General features: G+C 36.6%; 2 protein-coding genes across 2 annotated transcripts; both read right to left on the bottom strand.

Moving 5' to 3' along the window:
* Positions 1–14,780: 14,780 nt before the first annotated feature.
* LOC117330000 lies at positions 14,781–16,169 on the bottom strand. Its single transcript, XM_033888230.1, has 2 exons — positions 15,979–16,169; positions 14,781–15,387 (listed from the first exon to the last, which is right to left on the bottom strand). The coding sequence occupies exons 1-2, from the start codon at positions 16,070–16,072 to the stop codon at positions 14,798–14,800; spliced, it is 684 nt and encodes a 227-aa protein (XP_033744121.1). The 5' UTR covers positions 16,073–16,169; the 3' UTR covers positions 14,781–14,797.
* A 126-nt stretch (positions 16,170–16,295) lies between these two features.
* LOC117330027 lies at positions 16,296–19,065 on the bottom strand. Its single transcript, XM_033888246.1, has 3 exons — positions 18,915–19,065; positions 17,693–17,884; positions 16,296–16,337 (listed from the first exon to the last, which is right to left on the bottom strand). Exons 1-3 carry the CDS (start codon positions 19,059–19,061, stop codon positions 16,296–16,298), a joined length of 381 nt encoding a protein of 126 aa, XP_033744137.1. The 5' UTR covers positions 19,062–19,065.
* Positions 19,066–20,076: the final 1,011 nt, after the last annotated feature.

The raw sequence follows: 20,076 nt of genomic DNA, 5'->3' as shown, positions 1-20,076 counted from the left end.
TTGTATATTTTTACTATCGGACAGTTGATATCCAAATGACCGAGTTACGATATCTAATTTAAGGACAGTTTTTTGGTGTGTGACGTATGACGGATGATCGGACAACAACACACCGGGATAGAGATAACTAGAGGGAGAGAGGTCAGCACGTGTTCTACTTAATTAGTATGGAGTCGTAAATAGAATTACAGATAGGGAATTAAGTCTAGATGGGAGTCTGCGTTAAGTCCCGATAACGATGCAAATGTTCTCCTTTTAAAAGATTGATATTTCATCAGGCTAATATGTTTGCAAATTCATATCCATGGTTATCAGATGGTTATTAGACCTATAAATGTAATTTAAATCTAATTTGCCGTAAGAAGAATTACACATGGTGTCGTGGAATGATTGTCACTTTCCGATAGCGTTCAATAAAGTCTTCATTAGTTAGCGGTATTTCAATTACAGACGATTTGCACCATCCACGTCTTGCCATTAAATTTCAATTGAGGAAAACGGTTCAAGAAAAATGCTGGAATTAGTTGATGTCAGTGACGGTCACTACCGATCATTCGTCACAGCGTGATTTGTGAGTGTTTTTATCGACTTAAGTGATTTTTTTGTCGTAAGAAGAGCGTTCCGTAGCCCAGAAATATCGAACTGAGTAACGTAAATACGAGATGAATGTGGGATGCTGTATAACGCAAAGGAATCAATTCAACTGTTTTCTTTACAAACACACGTCCATTACTGTGTTGGCACATCAGCAGGGTTTGTCGTTTTTGACAGAAAACTGTTTTAAGCGTAGTAAGTATTGTTGCGTTGGATCTTTGACATTGACTATAGATCAAATATGACATTGATGTTTGGAGAACATATCATGCATACCCTTGTTACAATGTTGATGCTAAACCAACACCATTGGACATATCCGGAGCTGTTCTTGACAGTGGGGATCAATTATTTCGGGAAAAAAATAGATAAAGAAATATAATTTACAAAGACTAAAGACAAAGTGCTAATATAAGATGTCAATATTTTTCATTAACCATAATGCTTCAAACCAGGGACCAGTTGTTCATCAAGTGATTAGATTAATCCCTTGATTAGGGAAATTTCATTTCCCCTTTACTTCAAATCCTTTGTATGTGTATTCTTTAAAATAGGCAGGTAGGCGGAGGTTTATCAGAGCTATAGTTTCATAAAATTTTGTCAAATTGGTTTCACAACAAATTATCTTATCAGGATTTTAGAACTGTTAAAGAAGTAACCTTATTATGTTTTGAAACATTGGGCCCTGTATGACAGGTGTATGGGCATGTATATGGACCTGTTAACAAAATCGAACTCAAAATAAACAAAACGAGGACAACAAAAGAACACGATGTAAAGGTACAAATATTTATATGGAGACCACTGAAAAAGTACCGAGACCGGGCATTCCTGAACGTTAAAACTCTTTGTTTTCTTTTTTCATCAACAATACTCGCCATGTAAGCTTACTTATTAAAAAATCCTGACAACCCCATGTTGTCAAATTAAGAACTGAAAATTGTGACAATGGAACCAACTGGAAGTCAACGAACATCGAACATGTCTAATACAACACAAGGGGATATGGTACTCCCCTGTTAGATCGTCATGTCAACCATACGTCTCTCCAAGGGTCTTCATTAACCGGCATCTCTCCATACCATGTGTTGTAACTTTTCCTTACATCAGGCGGGATCTATAATGGAGAGCGCGACATTACGAAAACATCCTTAGATATTTAACCAACGAGGACATGCGAACAATACGTCACCATGAACAATTCAACAGAGAAAGTAAAATCAATATGCTTATCGTACAGACTTGTTGTAACAATATTAGGGGTACTTTTGAATTAAATTAATCTATCAATTATTAGATTATCTAATTTGTAATAATTACGGTGGCTTGTTAGATATCAATGTGTTCTTAGGTTGCATAGATATGTCTTTTATCTGTGTTGTTGTCAAGTAAAAGAAAAATTAATTCATTTTGTCATGTACTTTTGTGAGCAAAGTAAATGATTAAGTCGACAGTTAAAACATGTTGTCAATCAAGGGAAAACCATGTACCGAGGAAGAGCTATAGTTATGATTTTAACATGTTTTCCAATTCTTTGAACATTGTGCTAAAATGCTACAAAGTAGAATGCAGTTACCATTAATGCAATTTTGTTTATCAATTATGGACCTTTTGTGAGGTCAATATGGTGCTTCACCAACCTGGTACAATTAACTGAATGTGAAGCCAGAGAAAGTGTGGATGTCTAAAACACCACAATTGAAAATATGGAAATAATTTTAAAATGGAAAATATCTCCGTATGAAAAAATATGTCCAATGATCTGTACCATTAAAGTTGGAATTAGGATATTGCATGGGCGATTCTAATTAGAATTGAAATGGCTGTATATCCACATTTCAACAATTCAACAAAATCATAGAGACGAAACACTGTAATTTTTATCAAATTATACCATTTGTTCACTTTTTGATTTTCCAAACTTCTGTTTAAAACGAATTTGTCGCCCCTGACATCATTGGTATAACAAGTCGGTTTAATATTTGTTATCCGCAATATACGAGGGCTGGTTGATAAGTTGTGAGCCTCATATTGAACAATTTGAATTTTGACGGACATATTGTATTATTTTTCAACATAATTCCCTTCAGTATCTATACACTTTTGCCAGCGGTGTTCAAGGGTCTCAAAACTACTTTTATAGAAATCCTTTTCTTGGCTGGTCAGAAAGTCACCCACTGCATGTTAGGGTTAGGGTTAGGGTTAGGGTGCATGGAATAGCTGTTTTCAGTTTTGAAAATAGATGAAAGTCTGATTGAGCGAGATCGTTGATTAAGGCGGATGATCAATCAATTTAAAGCCAATTTTAACCCTCACCGATTTTTTTTCCATTTTGCAAAAACCGCTTGTCTTGTTTATTTTAGGGTGCTATCTCGCCGATATAAACTAACCAAATAGGGACCAACCATGGGTGGACGAACCTATATAGTCAGTGAACACTAGGAACATCTTTCAGTACAATGTACCTCCTTCAATACGAGGCTCACAACTTATCAATCAGTCCCTTATATAATGTTCGTTAATTGACTATAACTTTTACTGTCTCTGATGGGTCGAGACCTCTTCGAAAGATCTTGACACAATGCAATATCATCTTGGAACTGGAAATTTCTTCACCAGAAGGTAATATCGCAAATTGATAACATTGACTAAAAACAATAACGGAGAATTTCTTGAGTCTTCAATATTTTTGACCAATAACACGCGAGCATTGTCGATCATTGAACAGTAACCAATGCAAACGAAATCACAGAAGAAACTACTGTCGGACTTGAAAAGAATGTTCTGACTACATTTCGGATACTGATCTACAGAATATTATGAAGATTGTCCGCTACTATTCGGCGTTAACTGAAAATCCAACTGGAAACAGATTATGTAGTCATTTCTGTAACGGTCAATGTAAAACTTCAATTTATTACCAAAACCTCTATTCTACATTCGTATTTTGTTATCTGTAAATTATCTAATAAATGTGAATGTTGTTAATTTTAATAACTTTCACGTGTTAAATTCAGATTTTTTTTGCTGTATTGAAAAAAATGATATAGTAAGATAACGTTTAATATAACAAGACATTTATTGACTTTGTTTCGATTGATAATTCTTGTGTTAACCTAAAAAGTCAACAATTGCAAAACTCACATTTACAGGTGCTTTTCAATTCTGTGTAATTTCCCTTTTGTAATTCACAGTTCTAATCTGCCAATATCTTTTTCGTAATTACTGCCTTTTGAATTAGAAAATTCTTTAGAATAGCAAGTAGGAAAGTCGATTGTCAAAACAGCTGTTATCGTCCTCACACTCCAGAGCGGCCGCAGTTTGATTACCGTCCAAATATAAAGCTGTGTGACCACACGGAGGCTTGTTACTACTATTTAATCTCACTTTGTCATTGTGATCCTATCCTGGCCGACAAAAGTGATTAATAACTGTATAGTTAATCTAAAACATAATTTATAATATATTATTAATCGTATTTTCAATGGAGAATCAACTTTCTGATGAATACCAAGAAATACATATATTCATATTGCGCATCACTATTGTTTCAAGATCTAAAACGATATTCATACTTAACGTGTATCCTGTGTTATCTCTCGGAGGTAGAAGAGGACGATGACACGTACGGTAAACCATGTTTTATAGGGTTTATAATCCAAGTCTAAGAGAAGCCTATGTGATGTTATTTACAAAGTATGGGTTCTTTATGGTAATGTGATGTTGTTCGAATCATAGCGGTCAAGTCATAAAGATCGCCGACGCTTGTACTCCACCGGCGTGATGGATATTGTACAAACGTACCTGTCCACACATCAGGGTAATGTTCAAACCAGTGTATATATAGAGGTTACACAACCAGTGATTGTTTGGTATTGTAGTTATTTCATTCGAGTTAAATTTTTTTAAAGTTACAAAAGACACAAGCTTTAGCGAGTGTTTTTGTAACTTTTAAAAAATCTGAGCGCCGAGGTCGGTGATGGATGATTATATGATAATCAGTCAGTGATCGTAGTGTAGATGGCTATATAAGTGTCTGTAACGAAGACAAATACATTCGCTCTGTTAAAATATTTATCTGATATTTCCAACACAGCTCATGTTTTAGTAGCCAGACACTTTGCTAGTTATTTATGTGGCATGCTTTGTAGCTTTTAAGAACTTATGACTAACTGATTCAAAGCCAAGGGGGAGTTCCCATTGGTTGTGTATGGACTCCAAGAGCAGTATGGATATGATCCATTACAGATTGTCGTGTGGCCTTGTCCCTTGTAACTGCTGCCACTAATGTCGCCCCTAACGTAATTACCAGGTAATCCCGACATGGCGTTTACCTCTTGGCACATGTTGGAGAGATGATAATAGTAATGTATATTATCAGTGACCCCTTCTTCACCATAACGCTGTTCCAAACACAAATCTTACACACTGGGTCCACTAGACAACCTTCCATAAATCAATTATTTATCATTTTGACTATGATTCACAAATTAAACAAGCAGCTTGGTTTCCGAAATATATGGTAGCTATCCTGATAAGCTATGTATCCAGAAACCCAATTTTTTCCGTTTTTATATCTCACAAGGCATAAGTTAAACTGACCTGTGTAAGTTAACTATGCGGTGTACTAGTGTTGGACGTAGTCAAATCAAGACGGATGTCGCCTCTGAAGTCTATCTAATTATAGTGTACCACACTCTACTCCAAGGCATTGTTTTCCAGCCCTGACACGGCCATAATGGTGCGACCTGTTTGGAGCTGTTATACACTAATAACAATATAACAACGACTAAAAGCTCATACCAACAAAATTAAGAAATGAATAAATAAAAACAGGGGTTAGTTCGCCATGGTCAGTAGCTTCCAACAACAGCTTTTGCAACTTCACATCACCTATGTTTATAATTTACTTTCTCTAAAGGAATCCCGTTTCATGCTAGGTTTCCTTTGTATATCCGTGGTTTTCCAATAATTACAATATGAAATACTGAAATACAACACAATTGAATTGAATTTTAAAGAATCTTAAACTAGTGTACATGTCATATTGAAAAGTTTCGTGTACCATCGATGAGATAGAAGGCGTTTACAACTCCGGAATATCTAGTCTTAATATCCTTTGAATTTGTCTACATCTTCGGCTAAATCTATTTCTTTTTATATTTTAGCCTCGTTTTTTCGATGTTGAATTATAATTAAGATTTTATAAATTCGTTTTCATTTCAGGCGTAACAATATAAAACTTGTACATTGGCGTGGCAACTTATCACACCATACACGTCAATATATCTTCATTAAACCAATTTACCATTAAAACATGTAAAATATATATACAACGGCAACAACGACATAATCAACAACGCCAACCACACCGGTATTATCTTATAATAGCGCGAGACCACATTATTAATACACATCATTCACGCCTGCGATATACGATTTTACCAATTAGAACGTGTAATGCGTAGTAGGCAAAAACATCGATTTCAAACTCATTTAAATTGAACTTAGTTTGGTTCTGTTAAATTCTAGCTGACGAAAAAGTTTCTGTTTTCCATATCATTTATCACTTGATTGTGCCCGCATTTACAGGAGAAAAATGGCTTGGATGTTGTAGGTCTACGATTGACGACATCAGTATCAATTACGACCACAAGACATGGCTATGCTCGCGACACACACACGTTGACTAATCCTGATTTACTTGGATTGATTAAAGTTGACTGTCCGTTACTGCGGGAAAGGGATGGGTAAATAGATAAAACGGCTTTACTTTTAGGGCCACAAGTACTTTATTCCAATGATTACAGTAATCTTATCGAGCCTGCATATTCTTACACCTTCATAAATCCAATTAAATTGTATATACTTTTAGTATTTCCTTGAACGATACTTTATTATGTGACGATTGGAACTACGTGAAGCAATGCAGAGTTGGCCACATTTTATAATAGTTCAAATCAAATGTTAGCCAGAGAAAAAAAATTACCAGTGCCACAGGATTAACATTTGTAAATGGACAAATGAGTCATTTATTTGATAAATGGAGACAGTTGTTTGGTCGTTGATTAGCTTGGGACGTGCTCTGTGTCCAGGCATTAGCTTTTAATAGTTATTAAAATTTAAACATCTGTTTTCCCTGTTGAAAACAACGCTTCTTTTAATTGTTTATCTGTTGGTGATCATAGTGTTTTCCGGTGATGTTGATATCTTCGCGGCTTTTGTTGATTTGTTCATCATTGTTTTCCTGTGGTGCTGATTTTTTCGTTGTTCTGGTTGCTTCTATTTTTTTTTCTTCTCAAGAGAAGTTCACGGTTCTGGCTGATTCTAGTTATTTTCTTCTCAAGAGTGGTTCACGAAGTTCACAATTTGATCAATTTCACGTGTTAAGATAATGATCCGTGTAACTTATCCGTATCACTTAATGATCCGTGTAACTTATCCGTATCACTTAATGATCCGTGTAACTTATCCGTATCACTCAATGATCCGTGTAACTTATCCGTATCACTCATGATCCGTGTAACTTATCCGTATCACTCATGATCCGTGTAACTTATCCGTATCACTCATGATCCGTGTAACTTATCCGTATCACTCATGATCCGTGTAACTTATCCGTATCACTTAATGATCCGTGTAACCTATCCGTATCACTTAATGATCCGTGTAACTTATCCGTATCACTCAGATTGGATTGCAAGGACTCTGGAATCATCTGTAAAAAAAGAGCTGAACACCAAACTACAGTATCTTGTCCGCGACACGATGGCCTATATGTTTGTGTGAAGTTTGATCAAAATATCTCCGGGAATGAAGAGCTAGAGCGGTGACAAACTTTGACGTACATACAACGGGGGAAACCTGTACCCAGCCCCTCCCCGCGGTTAATGGATTAATAGACACCCAAAAAGTTCCACGGACATATAATGAGTAATGAATATTGCAATTGTAAATGCATAAGTGTACAGTAGAGTTGTCTAAACCCTTCAGCGAGCACCTACCTGGCTAGTGAATCATATCATAGACGCAGAGACTGAGATACGTTGATTTTGAAATTGTTGCACTGTATAATACATAATTTCATACACGGTAAAAAATGTAATTTCTATGTGTAATATCTTGTGCATTTCAAACTCTTTTAGTTGTAGGTGCATCGAAGAACGAACGTAAACGACGGTTTGAAAATAGCGTGTTTCAGGAAAAAGAAGGGAAAGGAAGAAAAGAAATAATAACGTTACTTTTATTTAGTGTTAAATATGAAATATAATTAAAACCAAAACAAATAAAACATTAATCTAACAAAATATCTTTCATATTTGTGTGACTGATCATGAAATATGACGAATTTCCATTTTCGAAAATGGTGAATGTGAAATACTAAACTTAAAAATCTGCAATAAAATCTGAAAAATGCTGGCATCACGATTCTTTGCCTCGTTGGTTTCCACAGGTAAACATAACAAGTACCTGATATAAGTCTGACTCCGATCACGTTTATCATGGACAGCTGATAAATGGTTTTAAGATAATTAAACTACTGAAATTTTGTTTCTTTTTAGGCTCGAGTGTATACATTAAACAACTATGAAGTGGCCTAACTGTGACAGTAATCAATGATGGTTATTGTAGAAATGGTATGGATATAGAAAACCTTTACCAGAGTATTATATACACCTATATTCAGTACTGCCAGCTAATGTAGAGATATAGTAGAGCAGACATGTGATGCCGATGATCCCTGACAAGGACCATCATTTAATATCAGTAATCAGTAATTTATTGACCCTATTTTGTTTTCAAATATCTTCCATAGCGGACATAATTACATAGCGGACAGGATGTAGTGCCTCCACGTACAACGTTGGTAGAGGTTTGGGAAGCTGAAGGTCTTCCAAGTCCCGTTATAATTATATCGTCTTCCTCGGCCTTTGTTCCTAGTGCTAGTAACATCCCTGTTTCCTTAATCAGCGGTGTTTACATGCCACAGCTGATTCAATATCCAAGGACGCGTTGCCAATGTTACGACTTCCGTGATAGGTGTCATCAGCAATCATAACAGACACTCATGATTTATTTTTTCTGCAAAATAGGAAAGAGTTGTCGATCATATTGTCGGTGCAATATTATTTGCTTCAAATGGAGGTTGTGACAAGCTTCGCGCGTTAAACCGGAAGCAGAATGAGTGAGGCGCGGCGTGGTGTGATTTATGATGTTTTCATGTAATGTGTTCGACTCTTAGTACATAAATATGCATTTATGAATCTAGGAAACCACTTCTCGGGTTGGGACAATCCCTTTTCACCACAAAATTGGTGTTTTACCCATGTAACCGTAACGTCTGGTGCTGTAGATATTTTTTAATGTAACCGCAGAAGTTATTTGTTAAGTTGTTTTCGGATGCGGAGATTGATCTCATCATGATCTATTTATAGTTTATAACGCACTCCGCACCTTATTGCGACTAATAAGGAGCACACTAACAGGTAAGACTGCAATACGTCTGCTGCCTATGGTCAATTTAATGTTTCGCTATCGTTTCACCTTGCCAACAAACTGTAATCACACAAATCGTATAGGCTTTTCTTCACTACATATCTGAACAAACATGTTTAGACTGTAGTGGTCTGAAACAGACACTTTAACTACAGGCTTATAGGAAATGACAGGTACAATTCTCTCGTTTGACAGTTGTCTATATTTGTTAAGAATGTCGGGAGTAATTCCCGAATGAATGTCCAGCGGCTTATATCAAAGTTTTCTTTTTGAGAACGCAACATAACTTGGATTATGCATAGAATACATTGCCGTTGTCATCACTGTCGTAGAACACGTTTTGACGTCTATAATACCTTTTCTGAATCTCCTTTAATTTTGAATAATACATGCATTATTATTCCTTTCATTTTATCGAGTTATGGTTAGAATTGTGGTAAAGGATTACACTTGTAAAGGATTACACTTGTATAGGATTACACTTGGTTAGAAATGTGGTAAAGGATTACACTTGGGTATCCACTGTTACTTGTGTGTAAGTTGGGAGCTAGCATTCCTATACATGCCGATTAACAGTGAGAATCCGTAGTTGATTTGAGTTAGTTTAACTATTAGACCAGCTTTAGAGCCCTGTACACACCCAAATCTCTGTTTGTTATGGTGGCATATTTCTGCCATCGTGTTATTTTAGGTCGCGTTACGGTAACACGACTTGTCGAGATAATTATGTCGACAAGTCGTGTTATTAACACGGCAAGTCGTGTTATTATGACGACCTGTCGCGATAATTTATCACGACCGGTCAAGTTAGGTTATCGCGGATCTCAACCTAAAATATGCTTTTGCCCAGATATGCCATCTACTTAACGTTGTCGAGATAAGCTATAAATGGACACCCAACCGTTTCGGAACGTCTCGGGTTTTACACTGAGACATGGGTATATCAGCTCAATTATTTGGTTTAAAAGTATTAATAATAATACTTCAGATCTGAATATTGTCAAAAACAACATTGGACAGAGCACACATTATGTTTAATAAATATTAAACATTCATAAACGTATTCAATCATAACTAAATTATCCATCAATTTTATTTCCTTACTGTACAGTACCTCAATAATATACTCACAGTCTGATTATTTATCCAAAATGGTGACCTGTATGATTTCATTTTTTTTAAAGCAAATCTAAAAGGTATGGAAAGAAATAACAAAACACTTTGGAATAAAATTAAAACAAAAGTTAATGTTCAATAAAATTTTAATTCCAATCAAAGACTGAAGAAACAGAATTTAAACCCAAAAATGAACCATAGAATGTGTTCTACAAAGGAATGTTATATAAATATATATAGTTAAATGCCTGTGGAAATCAATAACTTGTTAATAGTTTTGAAAAAACCTGAAAGTAATCAGTATCAATTCAAAGCTATTTTCAACCATTAAAATATATATGGAGTATCTGCAAATCAATCACACAAATTTGTTTGTGTCGGTTATATTTAAAATATCCTAAGCCCGAGACGACTTGCCGTGTTAGTAACACGACATGTCCACGTAATTATCTCGACAAGTCGTGTTACCGTAACGCGACCTAAAATAACACGATGGCAGAAATATGCCACCATAGTTTGTGATACATGATCAATTGCTGAAAATTCATAAAAAAAACAAAACAACGCCGAACCGTTAACATATACATATATTGTTGTATCATATATTGCCGTTTTACAACAAAACAATTGGTTTTGTAACCTGTCGCGAGAATATTCGTGTATAGGGATGCTAATGTCACCAAAGATAAATCATCCGAGACAACATGATGTCGCATTATTTATTTGTATCACGTGCATAACAAACCTCCAAGGGCACGACTTTTTTGTCCTGCCTTACTCGCGTTTCACATAAAATGTGACAATTAGTCAGGGGTATTTGATTTATCAATGGTACCTGGACCTGACTCATTACTTCCTGTTGATTTAGTGTGGCGGAAACTCCTACTGTGGTAGACGCAACTATGATATGAAAATAGGGTCCTGCTCTAGTATTAGATTCTATAACCGAACTTAGTCATGACTGCTATCAGCATACATACATATATATCATGTTATATAAAAGTCAAATTAAATCCTTATGGAGCAGACACGAGGTATGTATGCATCTCTATGGCTAACATACCTGCATATATTATAACATAAAATATGTTGTGTAATTGACGTAATAGGCTCTTTAAACAGTCAAATTGTCCCAGTGCAGAGTACAGTACATCGGGTAGTAGTCAACACAGGGCTTTATCGGAATATCTTTGTATAGTACCTCTATTAGACAACACAGGGCGTTATCGGAATATCTTTGTATAGTACTTCTATAAGCCAACACAGGGCACTATCAGAATATCTTTGCATAGTACCTCTATTAGACACCACAAGACATTATCGAATTATCTTTGTATAGTACCTCTATTAGACAACACAGGGATTTATCGGACTATTTTTGTATAGTACCTCTATTAGACAACACAGGGATTTATCGGACTATTTTTGTATAGTACCTCTATTAGACAACACAGGGATTTATTGGAATATCTTTGTATAGTACCTCAGTACCTAAATTAATACCTCTATTGAGACTACACAGGGATTTATCGGAATATCTTTGTATAGTACCTCTATTGAGACTACACATGGCGTTATCTAGACTACACATCTTTGTGAATTACTTCTGTTAGACAATGTCTCTATGTAGACAACATATCGGAATATCTTTGTCTTGAGATATATTGGACTTTTAGAAGAAAATGTATTTCCCAGCAACATTTGAATACTTTGGAATCACCCTGATACTGCGGTACACCTGCGCTCTATGTACATTGTATCAATGGAGACATTGCCTGGCCGTTCTAGACATGGCAGAAAGACATGTTCCAATCATAAAGACAGTAAATAACGAGTAGGATACAAATCGTAAATACAGGACCCGTGATGTTTACATCCTTTATTGCTGTGAGTGTATACATGGTAATTGATCCCATGCTAGGGGTGTATTAGGAGGTCAATATCTAGCCTAACATACAATACATATTCTAGTTCAATCATATTGATTCACCCTGCAGCAGTATCATGACAATATCTTCGATAATTAGATATGAAGAAAATAATGTAGGTTTTCCGTCTTTTAAATGAGCAGTTACCAGAAAGAGCAAATACAACGTGACGATCTCATTGAATTCACTTCAACATACAGCAGGCTAGATTATAAGTACATATGTCAACGCCTTAACAGTGCGCCATGTTTCATGTCTTAGTAAAAGCACAAATTCTGAATTTACAGCAATATAGATCACGTGCTGGTAAATAAACCTCAATACTTTGATCCTCATTACAGGGGGTTATTCAAATCAAATATATCACTAATTGATCTATACTGGTGTAATAAATTCACTCCAGATACGTTGCAACGTTCCACTTTTCATGATTGAAGTGCAAAATAGAAACGCTCGTCGTTCATACTGTTTACGCGGAGAGTTTCCTCGCAATTAGATAAAAGTAAAACCAAACTTTGTCGTTAAAGATACAATATTTACACCCAATATGCTTGAACGCATTGGCGAAAATTGTGTTCATTTTTCAAAAAAAACATAAGCCTAATCACATTGTGTAGTAACGAAGATGACCGCTTTACCACGGGTAGTACTCTCCGCCGTCGGATGTTCTCTTCTTCTCGTATTCTTTTAAATAAACGCATAAATCTCATGTTGTTACGGTCTTTTAAATGTTCAAAATATGATGAAAATCACTCCAAAAACTTTACAAAATAAATGTTGTAGATGGAACTATATTTTGTTTGTATTGTTGTTACGACGGTTGCTAAGACCGTGCCAAGAAATGTCTGACGCTTTCCCGCGATAACGGCGTTTCTCTTTCCGACGTCACTCCTAGGTAAAAACACATTAAACAAATATCTTATGGTGCTTGCTAAAATAAAGATATTCCTAATGGGAATATAAGGAATGGAATTTATTTTTGCAATGTTGTTATGACCTCACGAATGTTGAAAAAAATAAATTTCATTTCTTAAATATCCATTTTCACAGATACCAGTCATTGAAAGTCAGTTTTACCCGAATCCCCAGTGACTATATTTTAGATTTCAAAATATTTTATTGTCAACACAACAAGTATAAATTTACATTGAATATCGTACAGAATTGGTGTTGGCAAAAGGGATTGGACAACAGGCTCAGCCTATATTAGTCCTTTCCTAAAACTATCAACAGTGACTATCACCTCCGGCATTCAGTTCATTGAGTTTTGGATGAAAGCCTCTGTTTAGATGCGAACTGGATACCAGAGGAAGCTGCCTCTACAGAAAGAAAATAGTGAAATACAGTCTAGTCTCTACAATATGCATTTTCACTATTTTCTAATGGGTGGGTGGGTTGGGGAAAAAGTCGCCCATATAAACCGTTTCAAGGTATCCGACTAGATATCCCCCTCTCTCCTGCTGTTGAAACCATTCCTGGGATGTTGAAGATGTCTATGACGTCACGTCGCTTTCAGTGACAAGTCACTGAGGATCTACCCGAATCCCCAGTGACTATCACCTCCGGCATTCAGTTCATTGAGTTTTGGATGAAAGCCTCTGTTTAGATGCGAACTGGATACCAGAGGAAGCTGCCTCTACAGAAAGAAAATAGTGAAATACAGTCTAGTCTCTACAATATGCATTTTCACTATTTTCTAATGGGTGGGTGGGTTGGGGAAAAAGTCGCCCATATAAACCGTTTCAAGGTATCCGACTAGATATCCCCCTCTCTCCTGCTGTTGAAACCATTCCTGGGATGTTGAAGATGTCTATGACGTCACGTCGCTTTCAGTGACAAGTCACTGAGGATCTACCCGAATCCCCAGTGACTATCACCTCCGGCATTCAGTTCATTGAGTTTTGGGTGAAAGCCTCTGCCTCGATACTCCTGTAGGGGTTCTCTGTCATTAACCATCATTATATCTAATACCATATTTTATTTCTCCCTTCTCCCAATACTCAAATAAAACCATAAAACATCTTTCTTATAACAATTATTATTTCCTTTTTTTTTTAATAAAAAACATACATTCAAAATTGATTGAAGTCACACATTCCATTTAATACTTGCACAAAACCAATTTCCTCTTTCTCCAACTCAGCTTTCATCCAATACCATCAAATAATTATAACCATATAATAAGCATAGTCAAAGGTTATAATACAGAATCATATCCTCTTTACTAATTAATTTGAATCAAATACATTAAATACTTAAGAATTTCTTGCCTTGAACATTACCAAAACTCTACCAATATACATTTTTTTTTTATATACATAATAAGACATTGTTCACTGTATAAACCACAAGTATTTAAAAAAACACTGAAATAAATCATACACTCACTCAAGTTAATAGTAATTTAAAACATTGTAGATAGTCATTCAGTATTCATATGCCTTCACACAATTGACCCTTTCCTATAAAGCAATTGTATTAATCCATTTTACTACCTAAATAAAATGTGGTAAATGGTACAGGGAACTATTCAAATTGACTATAAAGCGTATTAAAACACTCAAAAGTTGACTAGAAAATGGGTACCTGACCAGACTAACCTAAAAAATCTTTCAACATTCGTATTGAATACTTCCTCAATTTTGCTTGCATCCATTGTTGTTTTAGCCAATTTTTGATGCAACTAATGCAGAATCTGCCATTGTGTGCAGCCGCCCGTAATACTCTGCACTCTCCTTAGTGAACCAACCCAAGTGAGTCATCATTTGTTCAGCATGGTCAACTGAACCCGAGAGTGCCATAGTAACAGCACATCCTGATCTGAAACTATGAGGGGTTTCCCCCTCATACAATCCTAGCACAACGAGATAATAGCGGAGCCTTTCATACACCACTGAATAGCTCACATGCTTATCAAGGACCCTGCCACTATCAGAAACCACTCGAAAGAGGTAACCTGTTGTGAGGTCGACCCCACTAGATTTTGCAAACTGGAGAAAATCTAGTAGACCTCTCACTGGACAGACTAACTTGTCATCACATAGTTTGATGACGAAGGTGTTTGACCTACCCTTGCTACCCCGCAGTGTTTTCCCAAATGTGTGTTGAAAGACTAACCCCGAATTATCGTTAAGGACCTTGATTTCCTGTGTGACAATGACTGAGAGGTCACTGGCCCTGTCTCCTGCAAAAAACTGCAATTTGAACCAGGCTTGGTCCCGGTTAAGGATGTATCTATCCTTCATGGACAGATCTGTCCTCCCTAGTTCTCTTTTTATGAACAAGGATATGGCTCTTATCTTTGTCAAAAAGATTGGCTTGGCTTGTTTCGGGAGAACATGAGACTTTGCTTGTTCCTCCTGAACTAACTTCAAATAACTTGACACTGAGGGAGATGCTGCTGGGTTCCCAGTCATAGAGATGAGATCCCATCTCCTGCCATATCCATGTACATCAAATATACCGACCAGCTGATTGATAATCCCTTCAACTGTCCCGGAGGCCAGCCGTGTAGGACAAGAGCATTCATCTCCTTCCTTGCTACCTAGATTTACACAACCTATATTATGCACAATGGTTTTACCCGAGCTATCCTTCCAAACAAGAAACTTTTTCACTTCCTGGGGAGAGCAATTATCCATCGTAACATTGGGCAAGAAGGACAGGAACTCCAAGAAACTTTTCAATATACTTGATTTCCTTTTGTACCCGGAAGTTGTCGTTAGCCTTTGATCCAACTCTGTCAGTCTATCATCAATAGTTTGCCAATCCACATGCTTCTCTTCAACTTCCTGAAACAGGCCATCAATATATAACCAGGCACCTCAATGTTGGAGTTATGTACAGGCAAATGCAATTCTGTATGCATATAATGGCCATCTCAACCCTTTCAAATCAGGGACAAACCCCTTACGCGAGGGAATATACAGGACTTCCATGCCCCCTTTCGGACCCAATAGAAGATCACCTTCACCCAAATAATCACCTATAGTCACCCTCTCATCCAATGCTACTACCGCTCCATAACGATACCCTGAAGAATTAGTGGACATTTCAATTAACTTGTGGTATTCTGGTCTCCATTTCATACAGCCTCCCCAATTGTCCAAAAAGCACCAGTGTTCAAGCTCCTCACGAACGGAACCTGTGACTGGAATCCTCCTAGTGTTCTTCAGAGCCACAGAAAGAGCTCTGTTCATTTTTCTGCAGAAAAGCTTGCAACCAGGTACAGCTATATTCATGGATATACATTTGCCGCAGAACATTTGCAAGGTTCTGACATCTACCTCTGGGTGCGATAGGATTTCTTCTCTGAGTTTAGCAAACTTTAATTTTCTTGTCATCAGGCAGTAGATAAGCCTGATCAATGGAGTTGATCAAGAAGCCGAGAAACCTTTTAATTGTGCCAGGTTCCAGAGAACACTTATCCAGTGCCAGAGTATAGCCTAACCTTGTCAAGACCTGAACCATAGTATACACTATCTGCTTTGCCTCTATATATGGATTGTTGCCAATTGTGTCTGAAACCCCTAACCGATCATCAATATACTGCGCATTCAAGATAGATTTTGATCGAAGGTAATTTGTTACAACCATTCCAACAGACTGGTACACGTATGGGGAGGCTTTCCACTCAAAGGGCAAAGTGCAGTATGTCATAATAAAACCACCGAACTGAATGCCAAAATAATTGCGAGACCTTTCTGACAACAGAATATGATCATAACCTGATTTTTCGTCAAGGGTGATCATATAGGCATTCTTTTCAATCATTCTATGGACATACCTTAGAGTTTCTAGTTTGAAAGGGAGATCTTTGATCCACAGATTAAGGTACCTCTCATCATGGTAAAGTCGAGGCTTAGTGGGCTCGATTAGTAAGGGCATGATGACATTTGGTAGTTCACACTCTCCAATTTTAACTAGGAGACTGAGAGAACCACTCTCTATTCCATCACACAACTCTTTCACAATGAAGTCTACATGGTCTCTACAATGTCCCGAGTTAGGAAAGTATTGTACTGGGGGTGTACTACTATCAAAAGCTCTACCTTTGAAGTTACCTTTGAAATGATGAAAAAGTCATATATGTCTACACCATTTTATAGCCACCCTGTAATAACTTTCCTCCCTTCATCATCATATCCCTGCAAAATATCCTTCCAATCAGACAGGTGAGAATGAAGTTGACCAGCCACAAATTTATTGTTCCTCAGTTTTCAGGCTTTTCCCTGTGTATACTTGTAATTATTATCTCTGCAGGCATACATTCTCACTGAAAACCTCATTTGTCTACATGGGGGATGGGGGGATGGGGGGATGGGGGGATTTATTGTTCCTCAGTTTTCAGGCTTTTTCCTTTGTATACTTGTAATTATTATCTCTGCGAGCATACATTCTCACTGAAAACCTCATTTGTCTACACTGTTGATATGTTTATCTATATATCTATACCTTAGATATACATATACTTTGTTTAAATGCTCGTAAATAGGTAAAAGACATTATAATATAAAATATGCATGACCACACTGACCATACCAATGATTTTCACTTACCTGTGCTTCTGTAGATGTTCCCGGTGCCTCAAGTAGATCCTGACCTTGGGGTTGTCCCTTCTCATTAGCCAGAACTATCAGATAATGTAGGAGGAGGCGTGCCTCTGATATATCCTCCTTGTTCTTTCCTGCCAATTCTAATAGGTCTGAGAGGGACTCATCAGTGAGTTCATTTACATATTTTTCCACATCCTGCAATTAAATCCCAGAGTAAATTATTCTACCACTATACACTCAACTTTCAGGATTTCCCTGATTAATCTTATTTGTATATAAGTTGTCATGGACATTGAATAACCAGATGAATACTATCAACTAATCATAGATACCATTTATGCTGATACACAGGGGTGGGGTTGGGTAGGGTTTGAGGGAATAGGGGTATGGATATAGATATACATGCAATAATGGTATATACATATCATGACATGATGACAGATCAAGTGTTAACTGACATTTGACAATATGACTCGGATCAGTACATAGAGTTAAGTTTGGTTTTGTTTATTTTCTTTTACATCCTATTACAACCAGAGTCATCAGTACCACTACCTGGTAAACTGCCCACCGTTGGTTTCAAACTCGCAACCCAGAGGTGGAGGACTAGCCACAAGGTTAAGTCAAATTTGTTAACAATGGTATGTGTAACAAAGGATGGGACATAACTATCTCACTGAAGTATTTCTGCCAGTGTGATGTTTTCAACATGTATTTCTATCCCCCTATTTGTTATTTCAGACACCCATCATCACTTGATTTTTTTTTTTTTTTTTTTCAAAGCATAAAAAACTTATATTTTTCAATCTCAACTAATTTATATCAAAAGGAAAAAGGAGGAAAAAGGATCTAACAACAGGCATAGCCTATATAAATTCTTTCCTAGATAAATATGTAGTTTATAATTATGTCCCCCAAATCCGGAAATCATATCTATTTCAGACATTTGTTGTCACTTAAAAATCAGACACCTAGTATCTCTATTCCTATTCAAGTAATCAGACAGTTGTAAATATTTCAGACACTTGTTATCCCTTTTGTATCCATGTATGGATATGTGTTGGTCAAAATATAATTACGTTATATCACATATTTACCTTAATTATTTCATGGTTATTGATACTGATACCGGAAGGATTATCAGATAATTAATTTAATTATTTAATATCTGATTTATAAATATATTTCTACTCAACTACAAAACAGTTATTCCCTTCAGCCTTACCCGCATAGACAAGTCCTCCGTTTTACGACCTGCCATCATCCTTGCAAGGGCTTTTACCGGGGCACCCTCCTGGAGCCTTCTGATGGCAGGAAGGACATTCCTTCCTTTCAGAGTATGTCTCTTTTTCAATGTAGTTGGAAGGACCATGTTCTAAACAAGGGAAATATACTACACATAGAATACAACAAACAATCGCTATCTAACTCCAAAACGTGCTCAGGGACACCATTATTGTTACTCCAACCCAATTATGTTCCACAGCAGATGTTCGTACTCGAACGCGGTATAAACAATAATATTAGAGTTACCTCCCTTTCCCTGTTCAAGTCGTTGGTAAAATTAGCCATGCTCGAAACTATGTCAAGCAATATATAAGTACGCAGTGTAACCGTCAATAAATATAACAACCAACACTATCATAATACTACTCCTTACATGCATACCATATAACCAAATTTAGAAAAAGTCTTGCATGACTGATAGCGAGCAACCGGCCCTGAATGAAGCTGACCCCACCAGCTCACGGATTTCCAATCCGTCAAGAAATATAACCATCGCGCCATCCAGGCGGAAAATAAGGCTACCAAAGCCAAAATGGACCATCCAGGTCAATGCCAACCAGGCTATTCCCGTTCCACGGGTTTTTAAAACATGCATATTTACCTGATTCTTTATCAGTCGAAACAGCGAACGTCCTCATGGATGGATGTTGAAGATGTCTATGACGTCACTTCCGCATTCAGTGACAAGTCACTGATGATCATATTAGGCTAATGATATCAAACTAAAACACCACAAAAAGAGTTTTACCTAGAGCAGTACAATTCCTGTTATAAGCAGAAGTTTATTTCTTTCATTCATAATTTAAACCATGACTGATAGAAAAAAAGGCCATTTTGAGGCAAATTTAGCTCAACATTAAGATAAAAATGATCAAAGAAAAATACAAAAACAAAACAAACAGACGACAGTTTACCCTTTAACAATATACAAAAAAGCAATTATTTAATGTACTTGCGGAGGAGAGAAGTACCACTTATATTCGTCAAGGTATGTAGTCGACAATTAAAGGACGACCGTGAGTGAAGATTACGAGTAAAATTTGTGAGCTTTATCAGGGGTTAGGATAAAACTCTAACTCACTATACGTGATAATGAAATC

The sequence above is a fragment of the Pecten maximus genome, chromosome 6 (genome assembly GCF_902652985.1).
Source record: "Pecten maximus chromosome 6, xPecMax1.1, whole genome shotgun sequence".
Lineage (NCBI taxonomy): Eukaryota > Metazoa > Mollusca > Bivalvia > Pectinida > Pectinidae > Pecten > Pecten maximus.
The sequence above is the reverse complement of the archived record's forward strand: the minus strand, read 5'-3'. Positions and strand labels throughout refer to the sequence as shown.